Source organism: Euleptes europaea, chromosome 4, assembly GCF_029931775.1.
Source record: "Euleptes europaea isolate rEulEur1 chromosome 4, rEulEur1.hap1, whole genome shotgun sequence".
NCBI classification, from domain to species: Eukaryota; Metazoa; Chordata; class Lepidosauria; order Squamata; family Sphaerodactylidae; genus Euleptes; species Euleptes europaea.
The window spans coordinates 12,358,368-12,377,953 of record NC_079315.1 but is presented as its reverse complement, the minus strand read 5'-3'; the positions used below and the strand labels follow the sequence as shown (position 1 = coordinate 12,377,953).

At 42.6% G+C, this 19,586-nt stretch overlaps 2 protein-coding genes across 2 annotated transcripts; both read right to left on the bottom strand.

Moving 5' to 3' along the window:
- Positions 1–2,918: 2,918 nt before the first annotated feature.
- Positions 2,919–3,862, bottom strand: LOC130476513 (taste receptor type 2 member 104-like). Its single transcript, XM_056848459.1, is given in 2 exon segments — positions 2,919–3,514; positions 3,517–3,862. Coding segments are annotated over 2 exon segments (942 nt in total).
- An 11,456-nt stretch (positions 3,863–15,318) lies between these two features.
- On the bottom strand, positions 15,319–16,287 carry LOC130476512 (taste receptor type 2 member 8-like). Its single transcript, XM_056848458.1, has one exon. The coding sequence runs from the start codon at positions 16,285–16,287 to the stop codon at positions 15,319–15,321; it is 969 nt and encodes a 322-aa protein (XP_056704436.1).
- Between the last annotated feature and the right edge of the window lie 3,299 nt (positions 16,288–19,586).

Sequence of the window (19,586 nt, the reverse complement as noted above, 5' to 3'; positions counted from 1 at the left end):
TGTAATGTGACTCTAAGTAATGTATACGGTTGGAGGTTTTGATCACCTGAAACTCATTATGAGCACATGTAACTCCTTAACTTGCAAGCCCCATAAACTTTTAGTTCACTGAGCAGCAAACTGAGTGGTTCAAGGGAGAGTGCTGTAGGCACCCCCTGGTAAGTGTAGAATCTAAAGTTTCTTTAGTTAACCAGTAATGTTTTCTTAGAATGCAGCATGATGGCCGTATATTGTATCTTCTTAGCACTACAAGCGAGGCAATTACGGAGCACGAGAAGAAGTGCTATTGGCACCTTCCGCACCATAGTGATGGCCACATCAAAATAAACAAGAGGCGACTGAAGAAAATGATTGAAACAGGAAATTACCGGAATCCAGTTTCACTAGAATTGACTTTGTCTTGATGAGTCTCACCAGAACTGTTTTTGCTTTGATGAAGTTAGTGGCTATAATGGACAGATACTACGCCAATTTTATGCAACGACCTACTATTTTTGCCATACTGTGTGGTTCTATATGGAACAGCAGTTTGCTGTGTCGATACCTCTGGTTAAAGTTAGGTGCACTTAGCTAGTTTTGATTTTGGATTTTATGTATTGAAATATTATTGTTTGTGGGATTAATGAATGGAGATATATGCATATGTGCTGCTTTATCGATATTTATTTGTGTATTGATTGATTGATTGATTGATTGATTGACTCATCTAATAGAATTGGGTTGGCCATAGCAGCTGTAATTTTTTTTTGTTAACATCCAGTAGTACAGTTCAAGTCCTTTTTATCTTAACCTTATGCACTTATGCACTGTGAGGTTTTATTAAACATCTTGCAAAAATAGACATGGGGAAGAAGAAGATATGCTGATTGGTTCTTGTAGGTTATCCGGGTTGTGTAACCGTGGTCTTGGAATTTTCTTTCCTGACGTTTCGCCAGCAACTGTGGCAGGCATCTTCAGAGTAGTAACACTGAAGGACAGTATCTCTCAGTGTCAAGTGTGTAGGAAGATATAGTCAGAAAGGGGTTGGGTTTGACACAGCTCAAACCCAACCCCTTTCTGACTATATCTTCCTACACACTTGACACTGAGAGACACTGTCCTTCAGTGTTACTACTCTGAAGATGCCTGCCACAGTTGCTGGCGAAACGTCAGGAAAGAAAATTCCAAGACCACGGTTACACAGCCCGGATAACCTACAAGAACCAATGAACACTGACCGTGAAAGCCTTCGACAAGATATGCTGACTTTCTCTACCTTTTAAGGAGAATCAAACTAGCTTACAATCTCCTTCCCTTTATCTCCCACAACAGGCACCTTGTGAGGTAGATGGAGCTGAGAGACTTCTGAGGGAACTGTGACTAGCCCAACGGCACCCAGCTGGCTTCATGTGTAGGAGCAGGGAAACAAGCCTGCTTCACCAGAACAGAGTCCACCACTCATGTGGAGGAGTGGGGAATCGAAACTGGTTCTCCAGTTTAGAATCCACCGCTTTTAACCACTACACCACGCTGGCTCTTCAATATGAGATGGAGACCATTCACTCAGGATTGCCGAATCTGAGCCCCCTGAGACAATGTTTGGTTCAATATGGCAGAAGGTATGCAGAGTCCTGGGAAACTGACTTAACCCAGTGTGATCAAGGCACCGTGCCTGTCATGTTGTATATTTTGATCTAATCAAACAATCAAAGTCTAGTGAGTAACCATAAAGAACATAGTTGAGACAGATGTGAATCAAGCAGTTTATTGAAACAGTACAATACTAAAAGGAAGCATAGGAAGTAATTAGAAGAGGAATCAAAGTGAATGGTTACATGGCAATACAATTGAATGAGAGCTAATCTTATGAACTGGATTTGTTTCCCCACACCGCCACATGAAAACAGCTGGGTGACCTTGGGCTAGTCACAGGTCTCTCAGCCCCACCTACCTCACAGGGTGTCTGTCGTGGGGAGGGGAAAGGAAGATGATTGTAAGCCCGTTTGATTTTTCCTTCAGTGGTAGAGGAAGTCGGCATATAAAAACCAACTCCTCCTCCTCCTCCTCTTCTTCTTCTTATCATAGAGTTGTAAGGTATCACTAGGGTCATCTAGTCCAACCCCCGGCACAATGCAGGAAAATCACAACTACCTCCCCCACACACCTCCAGTGCCCAGAAGATGGCCAAGATTCCACCCCCTCCCATTACCTGCCCAAGTTCATAGAATCAGAATTGCTGAGAGATGGCCATTTAGCCTTTGTTTCAAAACCTCCAGGAAAGAAGAGCTTACCACTTCCCAAGGAAGCCTGATCCACTGAGGAACCTCTCTAACTGTTAGAAAATTCTTCCTAATGTTTAGATGGAAATTCTTCTGATTTAATTTTATCCCGTTGGTTCTGGTCCGACCTTCTGGGGAAACAGAAAACAACTCAGCACCCTCCTCTATATGACTGCCCTTCAAGTACTTGAAGAGGGTTATCATATCCCCTCTCAGTCTTCTCCTCTCCAGGCTAAACATACCCAGCTCCTTCAACCTTTCCTCATAAGACTTGGTCTCCAGACCCCTCACCATCTTTGTTGCCCACCTCCTCCTCCTCTTCTTCTTCTTGTGTTGTGTGATCAAACTTGCCAAGTCACAACAGTTTGTAATTTTTATAAGGTTCAGGACATCTGCGAGTGAAGTTATGCAATGGAGAAGGAAGCTTGAATGTAAGTATCCAGAAGTCACTGCTGTTCAGTGGCAGAATAATAGTGAACTAAGCAAGCAAAAGAAGTATTTTATTGTCTCAAAAATGAAAGATCCAAGGAGATTATCCACTGGGATGTTCTCCTGACTGAAACAATTCCACGAAGCTTGCAAAGGAAAGCTTGCTACAAGATTTGTCTATAAGGTTTTTCAGGCTGCTTCTACTACAAAAGAAGGTTGGGGGAGGTTTTTTTAAGATGGTGTCTTCCTCAGATGGCATTTTAAATTTGGCATCATCCTGACCCACGCCTGTTTCAGTTTGGGATTAAGTAATATCAGGATAATGGCGTGTCCAGAGGGGTATAGAGTACTTACATTGTGAAAAAACACAGATATTTGAGCAGCATCCTTCGTTGTCCATGTCAGCGTTGTCTGTAAAGTGGTCGCCGCAAAACCAAACAAGTACAGAACAGCGAAGGAAACCAGAGCTTTGAGGGCAGTCAAGTGAACTTTGGTGTTGAGATCGCTGGTGCAGACTCCGTCGCGTTGCAAATGTCTCATATGCTTCCAGAGAGAGATTATTAAGAAGATGATGGAGAGTACAAATAATGCCATGGGGAAGAAATTTGGGGCAATGCTTAGAATGACGAGCCTCTCACTTAAGGTACGATTTCTAATTTCTGACTCATTGCTGTTGCTTACAAGTGATTTGTATGGGTTGTAAATGGAAGAGCCAGTTTTCAAAGCTGTGACAGTAATAATAGTCATAAAAGCAGAGAGGACCACTGAGCCCAGAAGCAGCCATGGTACCAGTCCAGAGAGACTTCGCTTCACCTGGAGGAAAATGGGTGGGAGAAGATGGCGATCTTCATTAAGTACCAAACACCGAGACAAGCAGCAAACCAAAGGTTGACACTATTTGTAAATGCCCACATGATGGTAAACATTAAATGTACATGATCCAACACATAGGTGCTCAAAAAAAAGGAAACCATAGTCACACCTAGAATCACCACTGCCAGCCAAGCCAGTCTGGCCAAGCTAAGACAGGTCAGGATCAGATCAGTCATGGAGAGGTTCCTGCTTCTCTGCCAATCAATGACATTGGTGAGGACAATAAATCCATTTGCTACCATTCCAATGAGGATTTCCATGATCAGAATTGAGAAGCTGATAATTGACAATAAGGTGGACATCTTTCTGAGCACAAAGGAGAAGGTGTTCTCCCACTGTGAAGCTCACCTTTGTCAATGCTGTCCTTCAAGAGCTATCACCACAGAGGACGATACTGAGACCTTCTGCTTAGGCGCACAAAATCAGCTGGGGAGGCTGGAGCTATTTTTAAGTATTAGCCCTGTTGGCATGCAAATCTTTTCCAGAAAGAGTTGTGCTACTAAATCTGATATGTCCTGTTTGCACATTCTGTGGAGATGCTAAATACGACCTTTGCATCTTCACAAATGGTGATCTTCCAGGATTTGTTGACTTAAAACTAATATATGCTCGATTCCATCTATTATTATTTTAATGCGTTTGAAAGGTCTCCCAGTTGATTGATCTAATGAAGGGTTTCCCAACCTGTGGGTCAGACCCAAAAGTGGGTTTGGATTTGTTTCCCCACTCCTCCACACGAAGCCAGCTGGGTGACTCTCTCAGCCCCACCTACCTCATATGGTGTCTGTTGTGGGGAGGAGAAAGGAAGGTGATTGTAATCTGGTTTGAGTCTTCCTTAAGTGGTAGAGATAGTCAGCATATAAAAACCAACTACTACTCCTCCTCCTCCTCCTCTTCTTCTTCTGCTATTCTGTGATCAAAGTAGCCATGTCACAAAGGTTTATAATTTCTATAAAGTTCAGGACATCTGCGAGTGAAGTCACGTAAGGAAGAAGGATGCTTGAATTTAAATATCCAGTAGTCACTGCTGTTCAATGGCAGAATAATAGTGAACTATAATGCAAGCAGAAGGATTTTATTGTCCCAAAAATGAAAGATTCAAGGAGAAAACCCACTGTGAAGATCTCAATGTAACAATTCCTTGTGGGTTGCATAGGAAAGCTTGTCACAAAATTGTTCCTAAAGAGTTTTTCAGGCTGCTTCTCCCACAAAAGAAGTTTGGGGGAAGTTTTTTAAGATGGTATCTTACTCAGATGGCATTTTAAATTTGGCATCATCCTGACCCACGACTGTTTCAGTTTGGGATTAAGTAATATCAGGATAATGGCATGTCCAGAGGGGTATAGAGCACTCACATTGTAAAAAAACACAGATGACCGAGCAAGATCCTTCATTCTTGAGCTCAGCACTGACAGTAAAAGGAGTACCACAAAACTGAACAAGTACAGAATAGCGAAGGAAACCAGGGCTTTGATGGCAGTCAAGTGAACCTTGGTGTTGAGATCACTGGTGCTGACTCCATTGCGTTGCAAATGTCTCATGTGCTTCCAGAGAGAGATTATTAAGAAGATGATGGATAAGAAAAACAATATCAAGGGAATGCAATTTTGGACAATGCTTAGAACGATGGCAATAGCAGAACAGGGAGGCTTTCTTATTTCTGACTCATTGCTGTTGCTTCCAAGTGATTTGTATGGGTTGTAAATGGAAGAACCAGTTTTTAAAGCTGTGATAACCAGACCAGTGATAAAAGCAGAGAAGACGACCGAGCCCAGAAGCAGCCATGGGACCAGCCCTGGGAGACTTCTCTTCATCTGGAGGAAAACAGGGTGGGAGAAGATGGCGATCTTCGTTAAGTACCAAACACCGAGACAGGCAGCAAACCAAAGGTTGATGCTATTTGTAAATAGCCACATGATGGTAAACATTGAATGTATGTGATCCAATGCGTAGGTGCTCAGAAAAAAGGAAACCATAGTCACTTGAGAAATCACCATTGCCTGCCATGCAAGTCTGGCCAAGCCAAGACAGTTAAGGATCAGATCAGTCATGGAGAGTTTCCTGCTTCTCAGCCAGTCAATGATGTTGACGAGGACAATAAATCCATTTGCTCCCATTCCAATGAGGGTTTCCATGATCAGAAGTGAGAAGCCGATCGCTGACAATGAGGTGGACATCTTTCTGAGCACAAAGGAGAAGGCGTTCTCCCACTATGAAGCTCCCCTTTGTCAATGCTGTCCTTCAAGAGATATCAGCACCACAGAGGACGACACAGAGATCTTCTGTTTAGGAGCAGAAAATCAGCTGGAGAGGCTGGAGCTATTTTTAAGTATTAGCCCTGTTGGGATGCAAATCTTTTCCAGAAAGGGTTGTGCTACTAAATCTGTTCTGAGATGTCCTCTTTGCATATTCTGCTGAGATGCTAAATGCCTCCTTTGCATCTGCCTTGACAAATTGGGATCTTTCAGGATTTGTTGACTTAAAACTAATATTTGCTCGATTCCATCTATTATTATTTTAATGTGTTTGAAAGGTCTCCCAGTTGATTGATCTAATGCAGGGTTTTGCTAACCAGGGGGTCAGACCCAAAAGTGGGTTAGCTTATTGATAGAAGAACCTCCAGTGTTGTGTATAACTTATCCCAGCTACAGCCATCAGGTATGAATTTCATTCATAATCACTAATTTGCACATCTTTTGCGCAGGGTAATAGAAATAGAACTGAGTCTAACTATTGTCCAGTGATTTTAATCCATCATTCTTTTAAATGTGTACATAGCCAAAGGTTGTTACCAGTTCTCCATATAAAATCCCACATATCATTTTGGATGTTTCTGCCAGGATGCTTTGTGGGATTCAAAGCTATATTCAGTAAACGGTGGTGCTGGATCTTTCCTTATTTTGGAATATCTACATATACATAATGAGATATCTTAGAGATGGGACCCAAATCTAAGAACATAAGAAAAGCCCTGCTGGGCCCATCAAGGCCCACCAAGTTCAGCAGTCTGTTCACACAGTGGCCAACCAGGTGCCTCAAGGAAGCCCCCAAACAAGATGACTGCAGCAGTACCATCCTGCCTGTGTTCCACAGCACCTAAGATAATAGGCATGCTCCTCTGATCCTGGAGAGAGTAGGTATGCATCATGACTAGTATCCATTTTAACTAGTAGCCATGAATACCCCTTTCCTCCATGAACATGTCCACTCCCCTCTTCAAGCCTTCCAAGTTGGCAGCCATCACCACATTTTGGGGTAGGGAGTTCCACAATTTCACTATGCATTGTGTGAAAAAATACATCCTTTGATCTGCCTTCACAAATGCTGAACAGATCTATCTATTTATTTATCTATCTGTCTGTCCGTCTGTGTCTGTCTATCTGATAGATAGATAGATCTATTCAGCATTTGTGATAGATAGATAGATAGATAGATAGATAGATAGATAGATAGATGATAGATAGATCTATTCAGCATTTGTGTGTGTGTGTGAGAGAGAGAGAGAGAGAGAGAGAGAGAGAGAGAGAGAGAGAGAGAGAGAGAGAGAGAGAGAACAGCTGAAGAATGTGGAGTATATTCTGAGCCCTTGGTCCCATTTTTTAGTGTGCCCTTTTCTGAACCCCAGTTCATCAATTCATCTGGTGCTGCTGCACCTTTTTACCTCCACCCACCACAGGGTTACAATTCATTACAAGGGAGAAGGCAGCCTTCTCAGCCAGCCATGGCATACCATGGCCAATAGGTATTCAATGAACTTTCAGTACCAAAACCAGTCCAGAAACCAGATTGAAATGGGTCTAAACCAGTGGTTCCCAACATGGGGCACACGCCCCACAGGGGGGCAATTTGATTTTTTTTTGGGGGGGGCAATTCGAGAATGAGTTATTAACAGTGAATTTTTTGCATTTCTTATGGTTCTAGGGGCCTCATATACAGTATATAAATATATATTGTGACATACACATTTTTACAATTCAAATCAGAATGTACACGGCGGTGAGCTGGTGACAATGGAGAGGGGGAAAGCCCGCTAAGAATTATATGTCACAGGGGGGTATCAGAATTTTAGAGATGCTTAGGTGGGGCATGGCCCAAAAAAAGTTGGGAACCACTGGTCTAAACAATCAATCTGCTCCAACCAGGTCTGGAGTTGACTTACCCTCATACACTTGAGCATGAAGAGGTCATAAGATACTGAAAACCTCTCTAACCAGCATGCTGAGAGGAAGAACTATGAATGAATTTCAAAAGAATGGGATGTGCTATTTTGAATATGAAAACTTGAAGCTATAAAATAAGATACTAGTATATGTTGGTGTAGAGAATAGACCTAGTGATCTTTGAAAGAACGATAGTAAAAGCTGAGCGAAATTGCGTTAAGAAGCTAAATAAGATTGTAGAAATCATACTTTGTAGCAGAAATGCCAGATAGGTATTATAAATTTAAATGCAAAATTTAGAAATATTAAATAATAACATAGTCTAATTAGAACAGAATGATTACATAATTATTAAGATGGCTATGTATTGTGACTTTAAGAACTATTAAACACTAACCCTGGAAGAAGCCTAATCTGTATATGAATGGAAATGTATGCAGTGTATGTTGTGTTATGTTAAAACTCAATAAAATGTTATTTTTTAAAAAAGATACTGAAAACCTTGCAAAACTGTCCGCAGATCATACTGTTAAATTGTTTAAATGTTAATGTTATGCAAGAAAATAGATGATTGGCTGGCCATTTTTTAAAATTAGCGTAAGAATGGCTTAGTAAAACATGCCCTGTAAAATTAATGGAAAGGTTAACAGGAAAAAATAGAACCAGGAAAATGAGATAGCCATATCTTGTTTCATACAGGAGAAATGTATTGAATATTCAAATAGGATAGAACCCTACGAAAACGTACAATTACAAATATTTGTATAGTGTTTTTAGTTGTTAGATAGTGATACTATTTATGGAGATGCTCACTTAGTTATAATTATATGGAGTCAAAATGAATTTGTATATGGCGAAAAGATGCTTACTTTGAGGAGGCTGTAGAATTATGAGGGAGAAAAGGTAAAATGGGAAGTATTATTTGTATACAATGTGGCAGCTGGTTTATGGATTTAAAGTTTGGATCTCTTTTTTTGTATCAGTGCAATCTGAGGGACACTTTCCTGGGAGTAAGCCCCACTGAATAAGCCTAAGCAGGTTGCTGAGTAGACCTGCTTAGAATTGCTTTCTTTGTGTATGTGTGTATAGCTATATTATGTACATATTTTAAAGAAAAATAATAGACTATATTTTTGTTTTAAAAGAAATTTAGTAGATTAAAGTGTCTGCCATGATTGTTACAGCAGAGACTGCACTGGATTGGCGTTGGTGATGCCTAGGATTGCCAACCTCCAGGTAGTAGCTGGAGAGCTCCCACTATTACAACTGATCTCCAGCCGATTGAGATCAGTTCACCTGGCGAAAATGGCTGCTTTGGCAATTGGACTCTATGGCATTGAAGTCCCTCCCCTCCTCAAACCCCACCCTCCTCAGGCTCTGCCCCCATAATCTCCAGGTATTTCTCAACCCGAAGCTGGTAACCTTAGTGATGTCTTTGTCTATTAATGAGAAAAAGGTAATACGCTTGGATCCCATGGAACTATAAGAACATAAGAACATGAGTGCCTTGGTGAATCAGACCAGTGCACCATCTAGTTTAGTATCTGGTCTCACAATGGCCCTGGAGAACTAAGAGGCCAAGGCCTTGTCCTCATGTTGCCTCCTAGCACTGGCCTTCAGGGGCTTACTGCCTCACAATATGGAGGTTCCCTTGAGTTACCATGGCCAGCGGTCATTGATGGACTCCATGAATCAGACTAATCCCCTGTTCAAACCATCTGTGCTGCTGGTCATCACTATATCCACTGGCAGTGAATTCTGCAGTTTGTTAACTTGTGGTGATGAAGCTGTGTCAAAGAAAATGTCACCCTGCTTGAATGAGGGATGAGAATGGTGCTTTGAAATGGCTTCACGAGAACCTGATTGAAGATGGTATGATGGTATTTAAGACGCTGAGGGCTGTTTAGTTTGGAAAGAAGGCAGCTAAGGGGTGATATGATAGAGGTCCATAAAATTATGCATGGTTTGGAGAGAGTGGACAGGGAGAGGTCATCTGTTGAAGCTGGAGGGTGAGAGATTCAAAACAGATAAAAGGAAGTTGACTCTTCTTTGTTTGTTAGTGCTTTCTGATGTTCAGCCATCCCAATTAACACCAGCACAGATCTCCTGAGGAGAAGTCCTAGTGTGTGTTTGTAACAAGCCACAAAGGAGTCAATTAGGGAGCCAGCATTTCCCTCCATTCCACAGGGCAGCACAATCAATAATAATGAGAAACTCTAGAGGGACTTGTTACAGAAAGTGAATGATATTGTTTATAGACATATCCTTTAAAAAAAGAATCACTTAATTCTATTGTGGCTAATTATTACACTAAAAAGTTTTCTTCACTTTACAGCATCTTCAAAGACCTTCCAGTGGATAAAATATCTCTAGTATAATTTAATAACCCACAGACTTTAGTGTGCCTCTTTGAAAATTCAATACACAGATGCTATAAACTCAAACTCTGTACAGCTACTGAAAATGAGGGGTTCAGTTATTCACAATTTCTGGGTTTTGCCTTTGGAGAATCCTTATGTCTGCATACATGAAAGACAAGCAGTGTGAAATATGCTATGGCTAAGATCTCACAGCCAGATTTGCCCTTGGTTCCTGCTGTTCTATGATGAATCGACCAAAAATTTGTGCAGAAAACCCGGTGCTAGTGGCCACAGTCTACTTACAATTAATTTTAATATTACTGAAATGAAACAAATAATAATAATTAAAGAAGTGAATTTAGCCATATGAATAGTGAGGACCATTTAATATTATTAATTATAATTCATTTTCATTCTTTGTGGCAGACTGGCGCCTCTGACTCATGAGCACCACTTGAGGCATCTAGATTCTAATGACCATCCCAAGTCTTCACCCAGTGATGCATCACTTTCCCATCCAATTCTTGGAGGGGCAGTTCTCTCACACTTTTCAGTATGCTGCCACTAACTGGTCATTTGAAGAACTACCTGCCAAGAGGGCCAGTACTCCTAGCTTCTGTTCCACATTGCCATTCTAAGGCTCCAGCTGGTGCCTGCATCTCCTGTTACCCAAGGCCTATTTACCACAGGGAAGGCTTGCCGCATTTCCTCACTCCTGGGGAAATGGTGATTTAGCAAATGAATGCCTTGCTTCTTCTGGCACCAGTTTCAAATAGCATGTTTGAATGATGGAGGTCCAAGTGGTACGGAGAACAACGACCAGACTTCAAAATGGTAAAGAATTTAAAATTGTAAAGAATTTATTAAAAGTAAAAGGGCCATACACATACTTTTTGCACAGCTACAGATTGAGCAAAGGAATAAAAAGGGAAAATGTTAACACATGATCCTCTGTCCTTCAGCCTTATACATGCCCTACCTGGTCTTATTCTAAAGCGGGCTCTTTATGCTTGGAAGTTACAGCTATCTACCTTGGACTCTTTGTTGAGGCAGTCAGCCCTTTGTCTGCTCCCCATGGTAATGGCAGCAATCAAGTTGGAGTTCTGGTGTGAGAGCTCTTTCCTGCAGCCAACACGGATGACATTCCCTATGTAACAAGGAATTTTATTTGCCCTGTTTGTCCACCCCTTGTGGGTCAAAGAATCATTTCCTGGAATTTCCAAGAAGATACAATTCAGTCCCTCATGCCCCCAAGTCTCTGTGTCCTATTTAGGTGTCAGATTCGAGCCAGATTTTAGGTGTCAGTGCCGGGTGCATGAGTAGCAAGAGAATGCTGGAATACTATGAGGCTGCTTATTTGGTCAGTTTCACCGTGAATGTTGGTCAGTTTTAGACCTCAGCCAGATCAAACAGGTTTGTTTTTTTTTTGTTCGCAAGTGCAGGACTAGCGAGAGAACACTGAAATGATCACAACCAACCTACTTAGATGCTTATTTGGTCAGTTTCACCGTGAGTGTTGGTCACCAAAGTGAGGGTTTTACAAACCCAGACCTCAAAATAAATACATTTCTCCATAACTTTTAGTAGCATGTCAGTCGTGTGTATGCACTGGTTTGGTAAATGTTATTTTGCCATGATGTTCCATTAAAAGAGCCCCGTGGCTCAGAGTGGTAAACAGCAACACTGCAGTCCCAGCTCTGCTCATGACCTGAGTTTGATCCTGACGGAAGCTGGTTTCAGGTAGCCGGCTCAAGGTTGACTCAGCCTTCCATCCTTCCGAGGTCAGTCAAATGAGGACCCAGCTTGCTGGGGGTAAAGGGAAGATGACTGGGGAAGGCACTGGCAAACCACCCGGTAAACAAAGTCTGCCTAGAAATTGTTGGGATGTGACGTCACCCCATGGGTCAGGAATGACCCGATGATTGTACAGGGGACCTTCACCTTTTTTACTCCATTGAAATGAAAGAAAGTGAATAATGATATACTGATCTTTTAAGCATAAACCAAGCACGCTATATGAAGATATCAACTCAAAAGTGAAAAGCGGTCTTGTGGCACCTTAAAGAGCGACAGTTATTTATTGCTCAAAGTGGTTCATTAAGAAAGGTACAGTGCAATCCTAAACAGATTTACTTAGAAGTAACTCCACTATATTCAACAGTATGTACTCCCAGATACATTACATAGGATTTGCATTCTTAGCCCCTTCTGAGAAAATGTTGGACTTAGTTAGGTTGGTTACTAGAATCTCCAATTCTGAAATGCCTCCTCCCTGGTAGAAAAACCCAGAGAATGGGCCTGGTATACATATCAAACATTTTTGTACAGACCAGAGGAAACCCTGCAGTTGGCAGAAAGATCCTAAAAAAGAGAAAAGGGAGAGGGAAATCAACATTTTGGTTAAAAGACTCTAAGCCACCATTTTAGAGAAGGGAGTACTAGCCACCTGTTCTTGCGTGAGCCAGGCAGAGAAGGGGGGTAGGAGGAGGAACCGCTGCTGCTGACCCCCCCCCCCATTGCTGCCACATTCTAGGCAGAGAAGCTGGGTAAGCAGGCAAGGAGTGGGAGTAGGGTTGCTAACCTCTAGGTGGTGGCTGGAGAGCTCCTGCTATTACAACAAGGGCTGTTGAAAAAAATTCGGTAAAATTTGGATTTCGCAAAATTCAGCCCATTTTGATTCGAGAAATGCCGAAGTCCAAACTCCCCTGATTCGGCTCCGTGGAGTTCGGCACTAAGTTCAGAGTTCGGGAAAAAATTCAGCTAAATAAAGCCATTAAAAACACATTTGCCCCTTTCCGAGGCTCCGGGGGGGCATGTTTGGAGGTAGAGGTCCCAAACTTTCAGTGTAGCTTGAGGGAACCCTTCGTGCAAGAACCCCCAAGTTTTGTGAAGATTGGGTCAGGGGCCCACGAGATATGGGGCCTGGAAGTGGTCCCCCCCAATCTGCCCATTGCAATAAAGCCATTACAAATACATTTGCGCCTTTCCGTGGCTCAGGGGGGCATGTTTGGAGGTAGCGGTCCCAAACAATAGGAACCAGCCAGAGAGCGACTCACTGACCCACAGTTAACTCCACACGAAGTTGGCAACCGGTGAAAACAGTAGAAAGCACAGTCCCACACAGAGGCAATCAAGCCCACCCCCAGCAGAACAGGTAAGCCCACCCCCCTTTGGCTCCTCTCTCTCTCTCTCTCTCTCTCTCTCTCACACACACACACACACAGAATCCCCCCCACACACACACATAGACACACAGGAAAAAAATGTATAGAGAATTATACAGAAAAGCCCCCAAATAGGTCTTACTGTGGATGTTTTTTTCTCTTCCATCAGGAGCAGGGACTGGGAGTCAGGACTCAGGAGTAATCCAATACGATTCTAGCAGACTCACACACACACATACTCTCTGGACATTTTATGCATAGGAGGTTTTGCCTTGTTGTTTATCGTTTCAGGACGAACCGAATCGACAGCCCTAATTACAACTGATCCCCAGGTGACAGAGATCAGTTCCCCTGGAGAAAATGGCTGCTTTGGAAGGTGGGCACTCTTATACTCCAGTGAAGTTCCTCCCCTCCCAAACCCTGTCCTCCTCAGGCTCCACCCCCCAAATCTCCAGGTATTTCCCAACCTGGAGCTGGCAGCCCTAAGTGGGAGCCGCTGCCATCCCCCCTCCACTGCCAGCACTGCAGGCTGGAAGGCAGACGAGGAAGAGGGGAAAGATGAGTAGAGAGGAGTGGGAGCTACCGCTGTCCCCCATGCCACCCCATGTGAGCCAGTTGGGTGGAGGTGGTGCCAGCTAGGAAGTAGGCAGCCCCCTTTCACAGCTGCATTAGCCACACAGGCAGAAGTAGCGGTGTGGCAAGCAGGTTGGCCGGCTGGTGGACTGCCAGCTCAGCGAGCAAGTGGCAGTGGAGTGGGATTCCTCCCACAAGTCTCACATGTCTCCTGCTTGTATAATTTAGGTTTTTAATGAGCAATGGATGGGGTTGCCAACCCCTAGATACTCAAAAGAAAAAACTTGCCACTCAGAAATGTTGAGAATGTTGTCCATTGTACAGCACAAGTTTTGTTTAATTAACCTTCCGGTACTAGCTGGAGATCTCCTGCTATAACAACTGATCTCCAGCTGATAGAGATCAGTTCAACTGGAGAAAATGGCCGCTTTGGCCATCGGGCTCTATGGCATTGAAGTCCATCCCCTCCCCAAACCCCGCCCTCCTCAGGCTCTGCCCCAAAAAACCTCCTGCTGGAGGCAAAGAGGGACCTGGCAACCCTAGCAATGGAGCCATTTCAGATCATATATGGTGAACTGATAGCAGAGCTTTCCTCTGATGTTAGGAGCCTTCCGCCACCACAAGGAATCTTCCTTTGGCGGAGAAGACATGTTCTGCTGGCAGACGCCATCCGGCATTAAAGGAAATCTTGAATATGAGAAAGTATCCTGGTAGACACACCAATATTGCTATGTAGGATTTTATATGGAGAACCAGTGATAACTTGTGGTTTTGTACGCATTTAATAGAATTATTAATTAACAAATTGGTCAAAAGCTAGACTCACTTCTATTTCTATTATCTTATGCAAAAGGTGTGCAAATTAGTGATTATGAATGAAATTCATACATGATGGCTCTAGCTGGGATAAGATACACAACAAAAATATGCACAACTTCTGCAATCAATAAGCAAAAGATATGCACTAATATCAAAATTAATGTGTTATACAGAAGGGAAGCAAAGATGCAACAACTGGATGTCTTTTATAATTAGTAAAATAAGATTAATATGTCGGCAAAATAACATACATATTTAATACACTATAAAACAGGCAGTGGTGAATATTGTATGTACAATAATGTTAATCCCATTATAAAACACAATGTAGTACATATCAGCAACATTACATTTGGCAGGTTAATGTTATTACCCTATACAATATTTCATCAGCAAAAGCAGGTGCAAGTTTTGCTCAAAAATATAAATGCAAGAGCCTGTCAGAAAGATCAAAATTTAATTCTGCAATGTCCCAAAATCCTTAATTCATTTAAGATTTAATTTCATCTCTGCTCTATAGCTAGGAAAGACAACAGGATATTGAAAATATTCTCTTTCAGAATGTATGCGGACAACTCCTGAAGGAGAGATGATCAGATTCTATGGATTCTGTGATTCCATTCTGCAAATTCTCCATTACATTCTGCATTCTCCGGTGCAAAAATAACCCCCTTTGGTTTTATTAGGGAGGAGTCACGTATGAAATTGCATCTACGCTCTTACCATGTTCATCAGCTCTGGATGATCTGAAACGCTGGAGAATCCTTAGGGCTTCCTTCTTAAGCCTGGGGATCCCCAGGATAAACGTGACTGCTTGCGCAGAGGTTGAAATGGAAAAGATTGTCGTGCACACTAAAATCCAGATGCTGGAATTTGGGAAGATATTGAAAAAACTTAAAGTGCCTGTGAGGGTGTAAAAAAGATAGAGGACCAGGAGAGCTGTCAAGGTGCCGCTGGCACTTCTGTGCGCTTTAAGGCTGGGCTCACCAGTACCTGCCATGGTCTTCTTGATGTTCCAGACGTGTTTCCAAATATCTGTAAGGATTTGTACGACACAGAAGGTCGTGGTTAGGGAGGGACAAATACATAGTAGGGCGGCAAGAGTCAGACGGAATGGAACGCTGTGGCAGAAGTGAAGGAACGGCTTGGAGGAGTTGCTGGTGAGGTTGGCTGCAGCACCTTGGGGCACGTCTGGGGCAGGACACCCAGAGGTGAGCAGACCGAATACAAAGGCTACCAGAAAAATACAAGAGAGTGTCCAGAACATGTTTTCGATGAAAAGCCTCTTCATCCTCAGGAAGAGGGGATGCAGAGTGCGGTTCATCATCAGGTGGTAGCTTGTAAATAATAAACTCGTTAGCCAAATACTAATGAGGGTGCTGAACGTGGAGAAGAAGTACAAGGCGTGTAACCCAGAACCCTCATAAAGAAGCTTCTTGTAGAAGAAAGAGAGCCCAGCTGTAGTACTGGTGCCCTGAACAAGGAGATTGGACACTCCGAGAGAGAGCAAGACTTGGTCCGTGGGGCTCAGGACGACGCCTTTGGCCCAGCTCAGAAGATTCACAGCTACAATGAAGGCATTGGTGGTTATTCCCACGAGAACCTCAGCTGCTAAGATGAGAAGGAGAACAACAGCAAGGGGCCCAGTCATCCTTTCAAACGGAGGGACCGGCTTTCCTCTCCTGACTGGCCTAGGGTGCGCCAACTCTGTGCCGGGATTAATCTCTGCAAAAAGGAGGCTGGAGAGGAACTAAAGGCAGAGAGTGTTTTGAGAGAGTAGGGATTCTGATTTCCATCCGAGGTATGATGACCAGTGAAGGATGCAAATCTCTGAGCTATCCCATTACTATTTACTTTGGGTTGGCACCAGAATAAATGTTCCATGGCAGGATGGAAATGTCCCTGCCTCCCACCGCAGCCTACTTGATCTCCACAAAATGCTGGGGAAAAGGGACGAAATGCTGTGGGGAAAGATTGATTAAACAGGAAATATCCCTAAAATACTGGAGAATGTTGTTTAGTATGATTAAATTTATGTTATAATGGCTGCAATTTGATGCAGCTAAATGGAAAGGGACAAAGGTTTCAGAATAAAGGGATTAAATCATTTTAATGTTAGAACTGGTGGAGTTGGAGAAACTAGGGAAAAGGGGAGAATTGAAGGAATCATTGTGATAATGTACAAGATCTGGGAATAATGGAAGGTCACTTTTTATTCTGATCCAGAATGTAAAACTTTATAAAACATGAAACTTTAGAATGAAAATAATGCTAGGATCAGTACATGTTAACGAAGGATAATAATACTTTATTAAGAGGTAGACGGAGGTGATGGGGAAGTTGTTATATTTTTATGTTTAATGGTAATTAAGACAACAATTAATATAATTGTGATTGTGATACTATTTTTACATTGTTGTCAAAATTATGGAGAATTTATAGTTTTAAAAAATCAATAAAATTTATTTAAAAAAAAAAAAAGAAATGCTGTGGGGAAAGAGACAAGGAGTTAGTCAAGTCCTCAGCTGTGTCATGTTTTATCATGTTACAAATGTATGTGGATGTGTGGGAGAGAAAGAAAAAAACTATAGCCTAGAACCCTATCCACAATGGCCTTTTATCCAGGGACGTTTCCCTGCAGTCACCCCCCGCCGACTGCTTCGGGGCTTCCTTTTGATGATGCATGCCTTTGCCGTCCATCAGAGGTCACCTCGCGCTGCCCACACATTTTGCCCGTATTTCCAGATGCTGTTTTAGCCAGAATCTGGAATATGCGGGCAAAACACGCAGGGAGAGCGAAGCGACCTCTGATGGGTGGAAAAGGCATGCATAATCAAAAGGCAGCCCCGAAGCAGTCGGCAGGGATGACCGCGGGGAAACGTCCCAGCATAAAGGGCCAACGTGTTCTGTCCCCTGTAGCCCAGGTTCATTTCTTTCAAGGAAAATTTGCCATAAATGTTTTGCCAGACCCCACAATTAGTAATCAACAAATCCCCTCCATCATGACTGTGAACACCATCATCAAAAACATGAGCATGTAAGCTTTCTTTTTATCCAGAGTTGTAAACTAGCTACAATACACAACGAGATTGGTACATATGCCAAAATTTACATTTATTTGTAATCCTGCTCACCGAGACTAGCTGGATTCACAGAACTAAACCAATGCCTTCCAATGGTGACATTAAAGACCGCAAGGAACTATGGGAACCATAGAGGAAGGTTCAGAGAAAGAAGCTACTCACTCCCTGAGCTTGTCTGACCCAGCTGTGGGAAGCTAATCATCTCTACATGTTTTTTTGAAAAGTTCTAAACTGGCTCATAGTAAAATAACTCTGTATTTCCTCAATGTTCTATCCAATATGCCTCCGACTTGTAGCCTCCTAGTGAAAATTAAGCCTGAGTGTTTGGCCAGCATGAAAAATCAATACACTAGTAGGTATTCTTCCTTATCCCCTTTACCTTCTTACAGTATTTAATTATGTGTGTGTGTGTGGGGGGGATTATTGAATGCAATGCTGTTTTTGAATATGTTTTTCCTGAAGCCATCGCTCCCAAAAGCCTCAGTGTGAAATGTGATCACATCATGCCTTCGAAGGACAATTTGGGAGAGGCAGGCCATGATGACAAAAAGAACCACAAGAAAATAGAGGGCACAGGAGAATACCTAACAGATAAGGCTTAAAAACCACTGTCTGGAATTAGGGATGAGCAGTGAAGGGACCAAGTTTGCAGACTACACCACAGTTATGCAGAAGTAAAGTGGATAATGAAGTGCTCCAAAAGAATCTCAACAGACCTGGATGAGTGGGCAGCAATTTCACAACTCAGGTTCAATGCATGTGTAAAGCGATGCTTGTTCTCACTGATGTGGACCCTCTGGAGTAGGGTTGCCAGGTCCCTCTTCGCCACCGGCGGGAGGTTTTTGGGGCGGAGCCTGAGGAGGGTGGGGTTTGGGGAGGGGAGGGACTTCAAGGCCATGGAGTCCAATTGCCAAAGTGGCCATTTTCTCCAGGGGATCTGATCTCTATTGGCTGGAGATCAGTTGTAATAGCAGATCTCCAGCTAGTACCTGGAGGTTACTCAAAAAGTAAACCAATGCTGTAATGAATATAGTCTATAGAAAAAAAGCAACGAAAAACAGCACACTGGCTCGTATTTAGACAATCTATTAATACATAACTATAAAGTCTAACTAATTCTATATTCCATAATCTAACACATACTAACAATCACCTAAATATTTACAATATCAAAAATAAACAATGACACCAAAACCATCCAAGGATAACAAGTTGAAAAGTCCAAAATTTGTCGTGTGTAGTCCATTCACATTTGATCCATTTAAATCCTCTTCAGAAGCTTAATAGCTTGGCCAGCAGACTGAAATGACTCAGGAAACGCACCCACCAGTTCAGATCCACATTTTCGCCGCCAACAAGGCTTCTTCAGCCTTCAATCCAAAGTTTATACAAACCACAGTAGGTTCTGATAACACAACCTTCTTCTGACCATACTGATCATCAGGTGACTGTTTGTTAGTATGTGACAGATTATGGAATATAGGATCAGTTAGACTTTATACTTATGTATTAATAGACTACCTGGAGGTTGGCAACCCTTTTGATAAGGTGACCCACAAGTCCAAATTTACTTGATACGGTGACCCATCCAGGGCTGGCCTAAGGTTTTATTTTTGCACCCGAGAGAAACTATGACCTTGGCACCCATCTGCTTCAGCATTCCATTTTCTACAGTGGCTAACCCGATGTTTTTTGAGAAACCAACAAATGTCACATAAAGGGCACAGCTGTCCCCACTATGAACCCCAAGCAAGTGGCATTCCGACATACACAGGCTTTGCATACGGAGGTTACCTTCCAGCCTTTGGCCACCCACTTCTCCATTCCTCGCTGTAACCCCCCCCCCCAATATTCTAAGAAACTCACT

What these genes read in the sequence shown, in the direction of transcription:
- LOC130476512 (XM_056848458.1), bottom strand. Translation starts at nt 16,287, where the DNA reads ATGACTGGGCCCCTTGCTGTTGTTCTCCTTCTCATCTTAGCAGCTGAG.